The sequence below is a fragment of the Eptesicus fuscus genome, chromosome 20, assembly GCF_027574615.1.
Source record: "Eptesicus fuscus isolate TK198812 chromosome 20, DD_ASM_mEF_20220401, whole genome shotgun sequence".
NCBI lineage: Eukaryota > Metazoa > Chordata > Mammalia > Chiroptera > Vespertilionidae > Eptesicus > Eptesicus fuscus.
Window position 1 is genome coordinate 15,661,088 of NC_072492.1, and position 17,301 is coordinate 15,678,388.

At 51.1% G+C, this 17,301-nt stretch overlaps 1 protein-coding gene across 1 annotated transcript; it reads left to right on the forward strand.

Moving 5' to 3' along the window:
- Positions 1 to 7,061: 7,061 nt before the first annotated feature.
- On the forward strand, positions 7,062 to 16,230 carry CCDC92B (coiled-coil domain containing 92B). The gene is made up of 3 exons (XM_028154717.2): positions 7,062 to 7,203; positions 11,127 to 11,174; positions 15,653 to 16,230. The coding sequence occupies exons 1-3, from the start codon at positions 7,074 to 7,076 to the stop codon at positions 16,228 to 16,230; spliced, it is 756 nt and encodes a 251-aa protein (XP_028010518.2). The 5' UTR covers positions 7,062 to 7,073.
- Positions 16,231 to 17,301: the final 1,071 nt, after the last annotated feature.

Below are 17,301 nucleotides of genomic sequence, written 5' to 3' on the forward strand. Positions count from 1 at the left end.
GCAGTTCCTGAGGTAGTCAGGACAGTGGACAGAGGTGAGAGGCCTCACTTTAACCTGGGAGGCTGGGCGTCGCTGGCTGGGTGTGGGAAGAAGATGGAGCTGATAGCTCCTACCCCTTAGCGGCTGCTGCTGGCCTGGACCTTGTCCTCAGGCACGAGGTCCCGAAGCTGGGAGGTTCCAGAACTACATTTGTGTGTGGAAACCTGACATTTTTCCGAGTTGGGTCTTCCAAGCACATGTGGCTCCCCAGCCACACACACACATCCCTGTTGGCCCTGGTTTCCCCTTCCTACCTCCATCTCCCGCCCTCCCCAAAACAAACTAAACAATAACGTCTAAGAAAGTATATTTGCCAAGACCGTTTGTGACCCCAATTTCTGCCCTGAGAAGAGCACCTGCCTTGTTGAAAGCAAATACTCAAGCCATTCTGGGAAGGCATGGAAACAGCTGGTTGGCTCAGCCTGTCACTGTGGCCAGCGTCCAGTCTCCAGGGCTGTGTGGAAAGGGCTTTGACTCTTCCGAAACATTTGCATTTCAGCAGCTGGGAGCCGACATTTTCTCTCTTCAGTGTAAGCACGGGCCCACACACCTTCATCCTCCAGTTGTGCACACAGCAGACACTTAGAGTCAAGAGATGCAACACACACACAGGCATGCACGCATACACGTACTCCTTCAGCATGGACACGGGCTCAGATGCATATACAGACACACTGGCACACATATCCCAACACAGACAGACAAAAGCACAGGCACGGCTCACCTGTTCCTCCCAAGTAATGCATCAGTATATTTGACCGCCCTCTTCACAGCTGTTTCTCCTTGTCTGAGGTCTCTTGAGCATGCCAGATCTAACCGGCTGGATCTCACCTTCTCTGTAAATCTGCCCTTCCACATCAGTTCACAAACCAGCTCCACAAATTCACTCACTCGTGCATTCTACAGATATTTTACAGAATATCTCCTGTTTGCCAGATTCTGTCCTAGGTACTAGGGAACAAAACAGTCTTTCATCTTGTGTTGCCAACAATCTGGCAGGGGAACCAGACAATAAACAAAAATGTAATATATGCATGTAGTGATAAATTCCTGGAAGAAAAGCAATGCCAGTTAAGGGAGTGGAGAGTGACAGAGGGGTCTATTTTAAATCAAATAATCGGAGAAGAACCCTGATTATGTGACCTTTGAACAGAGTCCTGAACGCAGGGAGCGATGGGCCACGAGGGTATCTTGGCAAAGGGCATTCCTGGCAGAGGGGACAGTGCATGCAAAGTCCCTGAGGCCAGGTGCTTGGCATATTCAAGAAACAGCAAGGAGGCCAAGGAGGCTGGGATGGAGCCAACAGTGGGAGAACAGCAGGAGATGAAGGTAAACAGAGCCAGGCAAACAGAGCCAGGGGCCATGTGTAGGGTCTGGTGAGAACTTTGGATCTGGCTTTAAGTGTGATAGGAAGCCCTTGGGGGGTTTTGAGTGAGGGATGGGGTGACCAGATCAGATTTGCTAAAGGAACTCTGGCTGCTGCACGGAAAACAAGGACAAGAGTGGAAGCGAGAAGTTAGGAGGCTACTGCAGGGTTACACCCGAGGGGTGGTGGTGACCGGGACTAGGGAGACACAGTGGGGTTAGTGAGAACTGGTTGGATTGAGGAAGTTTTTTGAAGGTAGCGCCAACAGGATTTGCAGATGGATTGGCTGTGGAATGTGAAGAAAGGAATAAAAGATGACACCTAGTCATGTGTCCTGAGCAACCGAGTGAAAGGCAAATAGAGTGCCGTTTATTTCTATGGCGAACAGTAGGCAAGAGCGGGTTTGCAGGAGTGATCATGAGAGCTCAGTCCTGGGACTCACAAGTTTGAGGGACCTGTGAGACATCCAGATGGATGTGTTAGATCAGGCGTCCTCAACCTACGGCCCGCGGGCCACATGCGGCCCGCCGAGGACATTTATCCGGCCCGCCGTGTGTTTTTGCCGTTTTGTGTTTTTACTTCAAAATAAGATATGTGCAGTGTGCATAGGAGTTTGTTCACAGTTGTGTGTTTTTTAAACTATAGTCGGGCCCTCCAACGGTCTGAGGGACAGTGAACTGGCCCCCTGTTTAAAAAGTTTGAGGACCCCTGTGTTAGATAGTCGGCCTAGTGTTCGGGTCAACATAGAAGCAGAATTCACAGCCATGGGATTGGACAAGACCCCCTTAGGAGTGATTAGCCAGAGAAGAGGTCCAACGTGAAAGGTGAGGAAATGGGGGGAATCCAGCAAATGTGCCTTCCTGCGTGAGCTTCCCAAAGCTGAAAACGGTTAAACACCCTGAACATTCCTCTTATCACGACCTAACCCAGCGATTTTCAGCTGGTGTGCCGCAAGAATGCTTCAAACACGCAATACCTGACTGTTTAGACTGTCCAGTTAAAAAAACGACAACAGCTAATGCAATAGCCGTATGGTGTGAATGAATCAAAATTACACCTATTTGTTTTGTCAGATCAGCAAAAATATATATGTTTTGGTGTGCTGCAGAATTTTACTTCATGTGTGCCATGAAATGAAAAAGGTTGAAGCCCGGCTGGCGTGGCTCAGTGGTTGAGCACTGACCTATGAACCAGGGGGTCACAGTTTGACTCCCAGACAAGGCACGTGCCCGGTTGCAGGCTCCATCCCCAATGTGGGGCATGCAGGAAGCAGCCAATCCATTATCTCTCATCATTGATGTTTCTATCGCTCTCTCCCTCTCCCTTCCTCCTTTTTTTTTTTTTATTAATTTAAATCAAATTTTTCAAAAAAGAAACCTTTAAAAAAAAGTTGAAAATCGCTTATCTAATCCAATCCATCCCCATGTCCTGCCAATTCTACCCCCAAAATAGGCCTGGAACTTCTCTTCATCTCCATCTTCCTCATCTGGCCCAGGCCTCCATCATCTCTCACCTGAACCAGTGCGACATTCACCCAGCTGACCTCCTGGTATCCACTTTGTCCCCTCTAATCTGCCCTCCCCACGGCAACCACAGTGATTTATTTTTATTTTTTAATATATATGTGTGTGTGTGTGTGTGTGTATATATTTATTATATATATATATATATATATATTTTATTGATTTTTTACAGAGAGGAAGGGAAAGGGACAGAGAGTTAGAAACATCGATGAGAGAGAAACATCGATCAGCCGCCTCCTGCACACTCCCCACCGGGGATGTGCCCGCAACCAAGTCACATGCCCTTGACCGGAATCGAACCTGGGACCCTTAAGTCCGCAGGCCGACGCTCCATCCACTGAGCCAAACCAATCAGGGCTATTTTTTAATATATTTTATTGATTTTTTACGAGAGGAAGGGAAGGGAATAGAGAGTTTGAAACATCGATGAGAGAGAAACATCGATCAGCTGCCTCCTGCACACCCCCCTCCTGGGGATGTGCCCGCAACCAAGGTACATGCCCTTGACCGGAATCGAACCTGGGACCCTTGAGTCCGTAGGCCGACGTTCTATCCACTGAGCCAAACCAGTTAGGGCTACCCACAATTCTTAACATAGTTTACAAGACCCTGTGTGATCCTTTCCTTGCTAACCTCACTTCCTGCAACCCTCCCCCCAGTACCTTACACATCAGCCTTCATCAGCAGTTGGCGATGTTGCTGTTTCTCAGAAAGGCCATGTGAAGCACTTAACACATAGGGCTTTGCTTCTCGTAGGCACTCAATAAGTGTCAGCTTTCATTATCCTACCTCTGGGCCTTGCAAGTGCTGTTCCTGTTTGGGACGCTCTTCCTGGTACTCCTCTGACTAACTCCTGCCCCTCCTTCAAGTCTCTTTTTTTTTTTTTTAAATATATTTTATTGATTTTTTTACAGAGAGGAAGGGAAAGGGATAGAGTTAGAAACATCGATGAGAGAGAAACATTCATCAGCTGCCTCCTGCACACGCCCTACTGGGGATGTGCCCAAAACCAAGGCACATGCCCTTGACCGGAATCGAGCATCAGTCCGCAGTCCGATGCTCTATCCACTGAGCCACACCAGTCAGGGCTCTATTACTTTCCTGTTGCTACATAAAAAATTAACCACAAACTAAGTGGCTTAAAACAACAAAAATGAATTTTCTCACAGTCTCCAAGGATCAGGAGTCTGGCACTTTTTACCTAGGTCCCCTGCTCAGGATCTCACAAGCCTGAAATTAAGACCAGCTACATCCTCACCTGAAGGCTCAACTAGGGAGAGAGCCACTTCTAAGATCACTTAGGTTGTTAGCAGAATTTAGTTCCTTGTGGTTGTAGGACTGGAGGGCCCTGGTCTTGGTAGCTGTCAGCCTGGGGCCATCCCCAGCTGCTAGTGGCCTCTCTCAGGTCCTTGGATGTGGTTTCCTCCATTCCTCTCTCACAGCACGGCAGTTTATTTACCTCTTCAAGGCCAGCAGCAGAATTTTTCTAAGGCTTCAAATCTCTTCCTTCATTCAGTAAGGGCCCTTTGAACTGGCCCGCCCAGAATAATCTCCCTTTTGATTAACTCAAAGCAACTGATTGGAGACCTTAATTACACCTGCACAATCCTTTCACCTCTGTCATAAACCTAATCACAGGAGTGAAATCTCATATTCGCAGTCCCACCCACACCCAAGTCGGGGGAGATAATATAGGAGAGCATGACCACCTGGGCCTGGGAATACTGAGGCCCCTTTTAGAATTCTGTCTGCCATGAGGTCTCGTTCTAAAATCACTTTCTCAGGGACCTTTCATATTAGACCGTAGGTTTCTTTCAGGGCACCTACCACAAATTGTAACTGTAAACTTATCTGTATTATTGTTTGTGTGGTGCACTTTTCATTTGTTTGATTCTCTCCCCTGAGCCCTGGGAGCTCCTGAGGGCAAGGACTTGGTTTTGTTCATCAGTGTTTTCCCATAACCAGCACAGCAGTTGGCAATAGTAACTCACTGAGTGAATGAAGGATGAAGAGATGTATAAATCAAGACAGGGATTAACCTCCTCACACATTTAACAGAAACGAGAAGGGATGTAGCACTGACTGACCCAGGTCCTGTGATGTGTGTTCTACCCTTTTTAATCTCACTTCATCCTCATTGTTACTATTAGTAGCCTCATTTTACCGGGGAGGAAGGGGCGGGGCGTCAGAGAGGTTAACTTTCTTGCTCTAGATCAGTGGTCGGCAAACTCATTTGTCAACAGAGCCAAATATCAACAGTACAACGATTGAAATTTCTTTTTGAGAGCCGAAAACCGACTTCTGCGCATGGGCCACGAAGTTTCAATCGCACTGTACGTGCGCGCCCCCGCACGTGGTATTTTGTGGAAGAGCCACACTCGAGGGGCCAAAGAGCCGCATGTGGCTCTCGAGCCGCAGTTGGCCGACCACTGCTCTAAATCATATGGCAAGTAACTGAAAGACCCAGGATTCAAACCCAAGATTGTCCTCAGTATAAATATTGAGAATCTTCTTTGGAGTCAAAAGATTTGGTTGGAGCATTTGGGTCTGCCACAACTTACTGGCCACGTGAACTGGCACGGGTCACTTCGGCTCTGAGTCTCTTGTTTGTGAAATGGGTGTGGTCATACCTACTGGAGAATGGTTGGCAGAAGCAAGATAATGTGTATAAAGTTGTTTAAACTAGCAGATGGTCAGTAACATAGCCAGTGATTCTCACAGGCCAGAGGGCCACCTCTACTGAAATGACAGGCCTGTTTGGTCGGACCAGGGAGGTCGGGCGGGTACGAGGGAAGGGAGCCCAGAAAGAGAAGCCTGTGAATGGGAGGGTGTCCGGTGGACCTGCTTGGTGTGACCCTACAAATAAAAGTGTGGAGCTGCAGAGACTTACATGGAAGCCAGTCTGGAGGGGACCATTTGCTGACCAGAGCCGTCCATCAACTAGCCTCCCTCCCCACTGGCCAGGGAATTCCTGGGACAGGTGGGGGCAGGTCCTTCAAAGCTTAGGGAGGCCCTGGCAGAGAAGGCATGAGCTCTGAGTCCTCCAGAGGTCAGGGCCTCCACTACCCTTTGCCTCTGCTTCTCAGGATGCTCATCACCACAGGAGGGACTCACTGGGAAAGGGGTGGAGCCAGCAGGAGAGCTGAAAGGCCAGGCCATCCGTAGGACTCAGGGATGCAAATCTCCCCCTCCCATCCGTGTCTTAAGTTCCACCGTGGATTCACCACGTGCGTCTCCTTAGCACCCTCTCCTATTCCTCTCTTAAAAGGGACTCTACCACCTGCCTTCAGCCCACAGAGTCAGTGTTGGTGAAACACTCATCCGCTCTTCCTCTGACCCGGAAGAGCCCAGAGCCCTGCTTGAGGTTAAGTCAGAGAAATGGAGTTGAACTGGGAGAGGGTGTGCTCGGAACCACCTGCTGCCCTGCTTGCAGGATGGCGGAGCTGGAGGAGACCTCGGGGTTCTTCTACGCCACACCCAGTTTGGCCAAGAGAAAACCAAGAGCCCAGGGAGGGAGAGGATTTACCCAAAGTCACACAGCTGCTTAAGAAGCAGCTAGAGCCCTGGCCGGTTTGGCTCAGTGGATAGAACGTCGGCCTGCGGACTGAAGGGTCCCAGGTTCGATTCCGGTCAAGGGCATGTACCTTGGTTGCGGGCACATCCCCAGTAGGAGGCGTGCAGGAGGCAGCTGATAGATGTTTCTCTCTCATCGATGTTTCTAACTCTCTATCCCTCCCCTTCCTCTCTGTAAAAAATCAATAAAATATATTAAAAAATTAAAAAAAGCAGCTAGAGCCCATCTCTGTTTCTCTTCACTGAGTTTGATGCTCCATTGGTTTTCCTCTCTGAGAAGCAGAAGAGGCCTTGGGGCAGGGGAGTGAAGCCATTTCCCTCTGGGCCTCTGTTTCTTCATCTGCTAAATGGGAATAACTATACTTCCCTGCCAACACCCCCACCTGTTTATGGAGCTTTGGTGAGTAAATGCAGGGGAAATGGCCTCAGTGGCAAAATCGTCTACCTGGTGACAATAGGACCCCAGATTGGAGGCGACTGTGAGGGATCTGAGGGTGGGCAGGGCAGATGGGCCCAGAAGATGTGTGTTCACCTTGTCATCCTCCCCAGGTGAGTCCCAGGCCTGGGTTGCCATGGATACCATGTCCCTAGAGCATCAGATCCAGAGCGTGCAACGCCACATCAGCTTCCTGAAAAAAGAGCAGATGGCCCTGCTGCGAGACCTGCACCTGGAAATCCTGAGGCTGCAGAAACGCTGCTCAGGTGAGACCAGGAGGGATGGCTGCGGGTGGGGGGCGGGAGGGAGGGCAACTGTCATCATCACAGTCATTGTCTCTGACGGGGTGTCCACCGTGAGCCCCACAAGCTTCAGAACAGTCCTGCCAGGTGTGTTCATCATCCGTTTTTCTCAATGAGGAAACTGAGTCTTCAGGGCAAAGGGTTCTGAGTCGGTAGCAGAGGGAAACCTGGGAACCATTCCTGGGAATTTCCTGTCCCTTTCTAGTAAGTCTTCATCTAGCACCTTCCAGCCCTAAGAAACCTCAGTCTATTTGGGGAGAGACACACACAGGGAGAGTATTAAGATAACGGAAAATAAAGAGAGCTGATGGGAGTTCTATGGCAGGACCCTGTCCAGCTTGAGGTGGGGGTGATAAAGGAGGAGACAGGCATCCCGGGCCCCCAGAGAAAGGAAGCATTTCCACTCCCACAAGGCTGAGGAAGATGTAGACATGCTGAGTTGTTACAGGGGAGTAGGGACGAGGGAGCATTCCAAATGAAGGGAACAGCATGGCAAACTCCATAGGTAGGACACCAAACGCTTAGGAAGAGTTCTATTCCATGGATAAAGCTGAGCTTAAAGGAGCCTGGTGAGAAATAGGGCTGGAGCCAGATCACGGAGGATCTTGACAAATACAGCTAAGAAGTTTGGCCTGTCCTGCGTGGCGGGAGTCACTGAAGGTTTTGGGCAGCATCATGCTGCATGACAAAACTCAACCGCTGTATGGAAGATGAACTGGTGGGAGAGGGGCACAGGGAGACGAGTGACAGGGCTGGTGAAATGGTCCAGAGGAGAGATGAAGGGGGAACGGAAGGGGAGGGCCGTGGGAAGCAGATGGAAGGAAAGGACTTGGCAACAGATTGGGTTTGTGAGCAGGACAGAGGAAAGCACTGAGGACAAAGCTAAATCCCAGGCCTGACCTCCTGCCTGGCCCTCACCCAAGTGCTCACCCAGGCCGAGTCTCCAAGTCCAGGCTTCAGAGCCAGTGACTCACAGGATGTCTCAGCTGAAACAGCCCAACCTCCTCATAGTACAAGTAGGTAAATTGAGGCCCAGAGAGAGAGACAGACAGACAGACAGACACAATATGCTAATGGCAGAACTAGGATTAGAACCCAGATCTCTAGACTTCCCATCCTTCGTGCCTCTACAGCTTTCTGCATATTCTTTCCCCAGGATGACCAGACTTCTATCTCTCCTCCAGCCCCCGCTCATGGGAGGTTATCCATTCCCTAGAGGGAAACTGAGGCCCAGAGCCACCTGCCTGGCTTCTCACTTTGTCAGGAAAAACTGGTAGTCCTGACTCTCCACCCCTACAGCCTCCTCCCCCTCCATGTGCCTCCATCCAAGGCCAGGCTCCCCTCAGTCTCCCCCAAAGCCTGCGTGGCAGCAGCGCCAGCCCCACACAGACTCACCCCTGCCTGATGCAATAACATTAAAGAAAAATTGAGATGAGCGAATCCCCAGACCCTACATCTTTTCCTCTAGTTCCTTTTTGTTTTGCCCTAATTCTAAAGACCTGGGTCCTTCCACTCAGGAGACAGGCCAGGATCCAAGAAAGTATAACAGGCAGGAACAGAGTGCCCTCGGCCCCCATCATCCTTCTCAGATGGGTGTGGGCCCGCAGCCTCTAGGTTATTGATTAAGGAGACAAAAATAACTCTGAGCTGGCCTGGGGCAGCCACTCTGGGGGCTGAAATGACTGAATAAGGCCCTCCCTCCAAGGGGTGGGGGAGTGAGGAGAAGAGAGCAGAACAAAAGAGATTTTTTGTTTCGTTTTTTTTTTGTTTTTGTTTTTAAAGAAGATTCTAGAGCCAGCCTGTCAAACTCAGGCCAGCAGGCTTCATGCCTCATTAGGCCGAGAGTTTGACATGCTTGTTCTAAAGCCGTGGTAGGCAAACTGCGGCTCTCGAGCCACATGCAGCTCTTTGGCCCCTTGAGTGTGGCTCTTCCACAAAATACCACGGCCTGGGCGAGTCTATTTTGAAGAAGTGGCGTTAGAAGAAGTTTAAGTTTAAAAAATTTGGCTCTCAAAAGAAATTTCAATCATTGTGCTGTTGATATTTGGCTCTGTTGACTAATGAGTTTGCCGACCACTGTTCTAAAGGACCCGGAAGGGATGGGCAATGGAGGGGCCAGGGTAGGAACCAAGGAGGCAGAGTATGGGGAGAGCCTGCCAAAAAGAGATGAAGACTCAGAATGAAAGTCTTGAGAGGGGGCTGAGTGTGTTCTAGGTGGCAGGGCAGCGGGATAATAACGGGAACTACCCCCATGTATTCAACCCTCTGTTTCTCTCAATCCCAGCACCAGCCCCTTGTGAGGCAGGAGCAGTTTTGTCCCCATTTTGCAGATGAGAAAACTGAGCCTCAGAAAGGTATTGTCACTGGCCCAAGGCCACAGTGTATCTGACCTCACAGCATCCTCATCTAAACTGAGGGAACTCTGACCAGAAGATGAGCAGGGAGAATTGATGGATGGGGACGCGGGGCCCGGCTGAGATTTATCTCTCCTCCCCCAATTCCTGTGGTTTAGGGCCGAGGAGAAACCAGTCCACCGGGAGTTAGCGGCATAGCCGAAATCCCTGGGCTGTGTCCCTAACCTACTCCAGGTTCCCTTGAGCTACAGTGCAGGGCCCTTGGAGGTGGGGCCAACTTGGCCCCAGGAAGCCCTGGGGATGGAGGCACCAGGGTCCTTCCAGGGGCCCCAGGGAGGAGGTTCAGGCTCAGGTCATAGCAAAAAGCCCAGGCACCCCAGCTCTCTGTCTCCTAGCAACAGCTGGCCTCCCCAGGGAAGGCGCCTCCAGCAAAGCCCCTGTTTCTCTAGAAGAGCTAGGTGAGGGCAGAGAGGAGGGGCAGCACAGGACCCACACGGCTGTCTCTGTAGGTGCTGCTGCAGAGGTGGGCCCAGAAATGTGTTACCTTCCCTCACCCCCAGGTTCGCAGGTACACAAAGGTGCTCCTGAGCAGGTGCCCTCACATAGGCAGCTGTAGCTCCCCAGTGTCCCTTTCCCAGGAACGGGGCTGGGAAGACAGGCAGGTAGAGAGGTGTGGCTGGGCTGCCAGCCTGTGCCCAGGAGGAAACTGCCCCTGCACTAGCGCCCTTGGCGGCTCCTTGGCTGCCCCACCCCCTCAGCGCCAAGCCACACACGAGGTTCCAAGAGCCCTGCATGCTTTTCATCACCAGGTGGCGCTGTCCTCCTTGAAGCCCCTCTCCTGTGTAGCTGGGGAAAGGGGCGGGGCTAATGTTCAAAAAATAACATTGGCACAGCAGTACTGGCTGTGAAAACAGTGAAACACGTGTCCTCTTGGTAAATAGCCACTACCTTGAATCCCCCTCCAGTGGCACCAAGCAGCCCAGCCAGGACACCAGCCTTCCTGGATCCACCAAGTAAGCACTAAAGAGTCTGTGCCCGGGAACTCTTTCCCCCTACCCACGTGGGAGCCTGTGCTTGTTTCTCAATAAATTTCCACCTTTGCTATTAAAAAAACAAACAAACAAACAAAACCACAATACGTCTGTACCCTGCGCAGTAGGGGGTCCTTCAGACCAACTCTGATGGAGTGGCTTGTTAAATATTTGTACATCATCCCTGGGAAGAAGCAAATACTTCCCCAGCCCCAAAAGCAGCCAGGCTCCTCAGTCCCACCAGGGCTGAACTAACTCCCAAATCTAAGCCACAAAGCTTGCACTGGAAAGATCTCTGGGCTTAGGATGAGGCAGATCAGGCTCAGGCTGTGCCTTGGTGCCTCTCTTCACCTCTTCCCCTGGCTGGGCTGTAGCACAGTGGGTCTGGGGATGTGATTTGGATGGTTTCTAAGGATCCTTATTGCCACTTTTACTGAGCTGTGATTCCCTGATCACACATACACACACACACACAACTGCCTTTTCTTTTCTCTTCCCCCAGAACTGACCCGTGACCTGGAGATGAGAGAGGCCCAATCTCACCAGCAAGGTAAGAGAAGGATGACTGGTGGGGAGGTGCCCTGGGGGCCCAACAGGTCACCTTTCCCCACCACTTAGTGGGACCCAAGCCTTCCGTGTCCCAGTCCAGACTCGTTGAGCACAGCGCAGGATGTCAGCCCCACGTGCGCATGAACAGCCTGCACCACCATACACAGTGCCCTGTAGCCGTGTTCCTGGCCAAAGTAGGAAAATGAAAGCAGGTAGGAGGTGGGGTCCAGTAGGTCCACCTGGCTGGATTAATTCCTCTCTCTGACCTACCTCCCCAATCCTTCCCATCCGTGCACAAATGATTCCCATGGTCACGGTCCGAATCCTCTAAGATGATGAGTGTCAAGATGCAGCACAATGACAATAGGGGGTCCTTGACTTCAAGGAACTGAGTCTAGAAGAGAAAGTTGACACAAGCACATTAGCAAATCCTTCATTTTACATTCCCCAGCCCCAAATATTTCCCCACTAAAAGATTTTTTTTACAGGTTATTAGTTCACCCATTAAATGGCAGGTGAGGTGGGGAGATAGTATTCATGGGGTATAGAGTTTCAGTTTTATAAGATAAAAAAAGTTCTAGGTGTCCTAGTTGGTTTGGCTCAGTGGATAGAGCGTCGGCCTGCAGACTGAAGGGTCCCAGGTTCGATTCTAGCCAAGGGCACTTGCCTGGGTTGCGTGCTCCATCCCCCGTGGGGGGTGTGCAAGAGGCAGCCAGTCAGTGATTCTCTCTCATCATTGATGTTTCTATCACTCTCTCCCTCTCCCTTCCTCTCTGAAATCAATAAAAACATTATTTTTTTTAAAGTTCTAGAGATCTGTATACTTAACAATACTGAACTGTACACTTAGAAATTGACAGGATGGTAAAAATTTTATGTTGTTATTTTTACCAGAAATAAAACTTTTTTTTATTTTATTTTTTTTAATTTCTTTATTGATTAAGGTATCACATATTTGTCCTCATCCCCCCATTCCCATCCCACACCCCTCCCCACGCATGCCCCCACCCCCCTGTTGTCCTTAACCGCTGGTTAGGCTCACATGCATGCACACAAGTCCTTTGGTTGATCTCTCCCCTATATCCCCACCCTCCCCTGCCCTCCCTCTGAGGCCCGACAGTCTGATCGATGCCTCCTTGTTTCTGGGTCTGTTCTTGTTCATCAGTCTATGTTGTTCATCATTTCCCCTAGATGAGTGAGATCATGTGCTACTAGAAATACACTTATAAGAACCGAAAATGAGACAAGCAATAATGGTTATGCTGAAAGGCAAATGAATCAGTCTGTAGTGAGTTTCTTTCTGGGCCAACAGTTCTTTTGAGACCCAATTTCAGTGTCAAACAGTTCCTTATGTGCACATGTCAGCAATGATATTTCAGTTCTGGATGGTGGACAAATGGTGGTAATGCAGGTCCGACCCTCTCTGATTTGGTCCTGGGCAACCTGCAGTGACACACAGCTGCTGACTGCTAGTATGGCAAGGTGTTGTCAGCGTCTTCCATCTCTGGACTGCTTCTCTTCTGTCTTCATGGCTGGAGTAGTCCTGTCAATTCCTCTCTGTTGCCGGAATCCACATGGTCTCGGAGTTGTTTTCTGAGAATATACAAACATATTCTTGACCAAAAGTTAATAAAGAAATATTTTCTACAAATTTGACTTGGGATCCTTTTTCAATTTTTGCCCAAATGATTTTCCTCTGGCTTGTTTTGACACCATGTGTGTTTTTCATGGGTGTCTTGCTGTTAGCATTACAATTAATTTTCTAAAGTACAAATTTTCTAGATGTAATTTACTTACAGGATATTTTCCTTACATGATATTCTTCTACTATCCCCCCTTTTTTTATTTAAATATTAGGAGGCTTTTGAAAATTTTATAATGTAGTCTTGATAGCTTTTAAATTTTAATTTTTTGCACTATAATATAACTGCTTTAGGTTCATTACATGTTACGCAATTTTATCATGAGATGAACTACCAATAAAAATTTTAGTTAACACTTTAGGAACTGCTTTTTGTCCAGTACTATTAATTTTTCTAGAATATTCGCTTATTTCAATTAGCAAATTTAAATTAGCCTGAAAACTTGACTACTATTTTACTGTCAAATTTATTACTCTAACAACAATCTTATTTTACCCTGTAAATATTAGTGGAAAGAATTATTTGCCTTCTTGAGTAGGCCGTGAGCATTCCTGGTGGTAGGCTGGATTTAGATATCAAAAACCCACTTCCCCACACCATGGGTTCAAGACAATTCAAACAATTATTGTTGCAGTGAGAGGGCAGCTGCTGTCAGCCAAGTCTCTGTCTGTTACCCGGGTCCCGATTTGAGCTGGGCATGGGAAGTTAAGCAGCCATGGGGGCAGGAGACTTCCTTCAGAAGGGGTGAGGGTTCAGGCCCTTGCAAAGTTAGGGGGTAAAACTTTTTTTTTTTTTTTTAATGGAAGGGGCCTAGCCAGTGTGGCTCTGTGGTTGAACGTTGACCTATGAACCAGGTCACTGTTGGATGTGGTCAGGGCACATGCCCGGTTTCTGGCTCCATCCCCAGTAGGGGGTGTGATGGAGGCAGCCAATCAATGATTCTCATCATTGAAGTTTCTATCTCTCTCTCCCGCTCCCTTCCTCTCTGAAATCAATAAAAATATTTTTTAAGAAAAAAAAATGGAAGGGGTTGCATTGTTGAGATCTTAAGCACCCGAGTATACGATCTCTGAGAATTAGGACTGGATGGTACCTGTTGTCTCAAAGTACAAGACACATGACCTGACGTGGATAGGGATTCCGTAAATGCTTAACTAAAAATGAATCACAAAACATAGCCTTTCTCAGCCAGGAGAGAGGTAAGAATGGACTCCCTGCATACTGATGTGCTGCTTATAGATCAAGAGTTAGGGGTGGGAAAGCTGGAAATTTAAGGCAAAATGTCAGGAGCCTTACAAATTGTTTCGGGTACGTGTGCATAAAGATCTAAGCAGTTACACATTTTCAGGAATTCTGCCCATTTAAGTGGCAACTATGGGCAAACTCTTGGTGCCTAGGTACTTGGTGGCAGGGGTCACCCATCCCAGACACCAGGAAGGGTAGTTCTGTGACAACAGCAGCTTTCACTCCACCTGCTGCCCTTACTCTGGAAGAGCTTTTGGGGTCACCTGGGCTCAAGGCACTGCCCCAGTGTCCTAGTTTTTATCTTCTCCCTCAGTGGGCTTTGAGAGCTCTCTTTGTCCTCTTTTTCTGTGAAAATCACCAACTGCTTTTCATATCCATTCCAGAGTCACCTTTTACCTACTTTTTTGTCACTTTCATCCATCTATGTCCCTACACTCACTCCCATGTGCCAATCCTGAGCTGCTGTTCCAGCTGAAATGAAGCTAATAATCCAGGAAGCAGGGGTCCTTCACTCGGAAGGCGCATTAGAACCACCTGGGAAGATTTAAGAAGTGCCACTTCCCTGGTTCCAGCCCAGAGGTTCTGATCCGACTGGTCTTTGGCAGGGCCCCGGAAACTTTTTTAAAGCTCTCTGGATGGTTCCCACCCATATCCTGGGTTGAAAGCCAATGCAGTAGGCAAAGGCAAGCAATAAAGGAAACGAAATGTAACAAACTCTCCACGAAGCAAGGTTCTTGGCTCACTCACTCCCCTTTCCCGCCCACCCACCCAGTTCTAACAGTCCTTGCCTCTTGCAGGTCTCTCTCCTGCCACAAGGTTTTTGTACAAGTTGTTCCTCTGCCCCAAGCACCGCCTGTCCTCTCCGCACTGTGTGCCTAACTCCCATTCATCTTTCAGACTCTAGCCCATGGCACTCTTCTACTGAGCCTCCCCTGATTCGGTCATATTCTCCTGTTAGTCATGGCATTGGCACATCACATATGAATCTCACATTTGTAATTATGTCCTATACCTCTCCCATTATGCTTGCTGTAAGCTTCATGATGTTTTCTTTATTTTTAAATATATATATATGTATTTATTGATTTCAGAGAGGAAATGGGAGGGAGAGAGGGAGAGAAACAACAGTGATGAGAGAGAATCATTGATCGGCTGCTTCCTGCACGCCCCACACTGAGGATCTAGCCCACAACCCAGGCATGTGCCCTGGCCTGGGAATCGAACGGTGACCTCCTGGTTCATAGGTCGATGCTCAACCACTGAGCCGCCCAGGCTGGGCTGTGATGTTTTCTTATCCACCATAGCCCCTGTGCCTGACACAGCGCACCTAGTAAAGGCTCAGCGAATACTTGTGGGGTAAATAAATGAATAAGGAGAGTTTTGCATTTAAAAGGAGAATTAGAGGGGAGAGCAAGCCGAGGGCAGGATAGGCGCAAAGGCCTGAGGAAGAAAAAGGAAGGCCTTGGTGGAGCGCGAGAGAGCGGGCCGGAGAGAGCGGGCCGGACGTGTCTGTAGCTGGGGAGTCGCAGGGCTTCGTCCGGAGGATGGGTGAACTGTCTGCACCATCACCTCTCTCTGTCCCCTTTTCCAGAGGAGGCGTCCCGGGAGCTGGAGAGCAAGTGCCGCGCGCTGGAGTCGCAGCTGGCGGCGCGGGCGGCGGCCAACGCGGAGCTGCGGCGGGAGGTGGCGCAGCGGGAGGCGCTGGTGACGGCGCTGCGCTGCAGCCTGCGCGCCGAGGAGCGCCGCTTCCTGGAGGAGCTGCGCCGCCGCAGCCACCGCGCCACCGTGCTGGGCACCGAGCTGCAGAAGCACACCGAGGCGGCCGCCTACCTCTCCTGCCAGCTGCACGCGGCGCGCCAGAGACTGCAGGCCCCGCGCCCCGGCCCCGGCGCCGCCGCCGAAGCCCGGCCCCGCCGGCGCGCACAGCGGGCTCGCCGCCCGCCGGCCACGGAGGCCGCCGCGAAGGGCCCCGGCCGGGACTGGGCCGCCTGGGACCGCGCGGCCTGCGCCCTGGACGACGCCGAGCCCATGCCCGACCCAGCACTCTTCCTCTGTGCCCGGAGGCCCCCGCGGCCCAGCGGCCGCAGCCCGCGCCAGCCGCCTCCCCTGGAGCCCCCGGACCTGGCCTCCCCACCGGCTGCGCCCAGTGCGCCCGGGGCCCCGGAGTAGGCGCGGGGTTGGCGGGGCGTCGGGGAGGGAGGGAGGCCGGCCCCCGGCTAGAAACGCGGCCCGGGCCTTGCAGACAGGTCCGGGGGGGTGGGGGGAGTGGAAAGGGCGAGGAAGCAGGTCCTATTCCAGGGATCCATCTGAGGCAGCCCCGCTCCCTCCTTCCCTTCCACCCGCCCCGCCTTTTGTATTTCCCCACGTTTTCGAAGCTTCGAGCTCTCCCTTCCCGCGAAGGAGCTCCTCCGCGGGGCTCAGCGAGCGCACCTTCTCTGTACGGGACTCGCAATACTGCTCCTCATCTGGGCCCCACCCTGCCACTGGGAGGGGAGGGGCGGGGGTCACCCCCATCCCGGAAAGCTGACAATCGTTTGGCCCCGGGGGAAGGCTGGGCTGGTCTAGGGAAAGGAACCCGAGTGGCACTTATCACCCCTCTGCCTTCCAGCTCCACCCTCCCCAGCCCCGCACGGCTGCCCTTCCCTCCCAGCCTCCCAACGGGGAGAGGCGCGGGTTCAGGGGCTACTGGCTGGACCTTTTCCTCGGAGCCGCTTCTCCTCCCCGACCCCGCTGATAGGTCCGTACAGGTGAGCACCTAACACTTTAGATTTACTAGAAGACACCGCCTCCCAGAGCCTCTGGTGGGGAAGCATGGCCGATGGGAGTTGGAACTTCTGGCAGGCAGCACCCACAGACCCTTGGAGAGGATTAGGGTGGGTTTGGCAGCAGAGCCCAGTCCAGCGCTGTCTCCAGCGCAGTTCTCCACAGGATGCCACCTGAGGGATTTAGACTGGGAGCTGTGCTGGGGAAGTGAGGGACAGCCAGACCTATGGAGGGGCAGAAACTGCCTTCGGGAGGTAGCTGGGGACCTGAGGCGCCCTGGGCCCTGGGAGGTTCCTGGTCCTGTTTATTGGTGCTAATTTTGCCCAGCTTCTTGGAAGTGGCAGCTGATAGAGGTTTGGGTTTGCTGGGGAGGACATACCCAGGGAGGCCCCCAGTGCTATCAGACCTGGCAGTGGGGTGGCGCTCAGGGTCCTTCTGTCTGGGGGGGGGGGGGGGGGAGTGGTGAGATAGAGAGTG

What these genes read in the sequence shown, in the direction of transcription:
- CCDC92B (XM_028154717.2), top strand. Translation starts at nt 7,074, where the DNA reads ATGGATACCATGTCCCTAGAGCATCAGATCCAGAGCGTGCAACGCCAC. An exon ending in GCTGCAGAAACGCTGCTCAG is followed by an intron (nt 7,204 to 11,126) that starts GTGAGACCAGGA and finishes CTCTTCCCCCAG; the next exon opens with AACTGACCCGTGACCTGGAG. An exon ending in GGCCCAATCTCACCAGCAAG is followed by an intron (nt 11,175 to 15,652) that starts GTAAGAGAAGGA and finishes CCCCTTTTCCAG; the next exon opens with AGGAGGCGTCCCGGGAGCTG.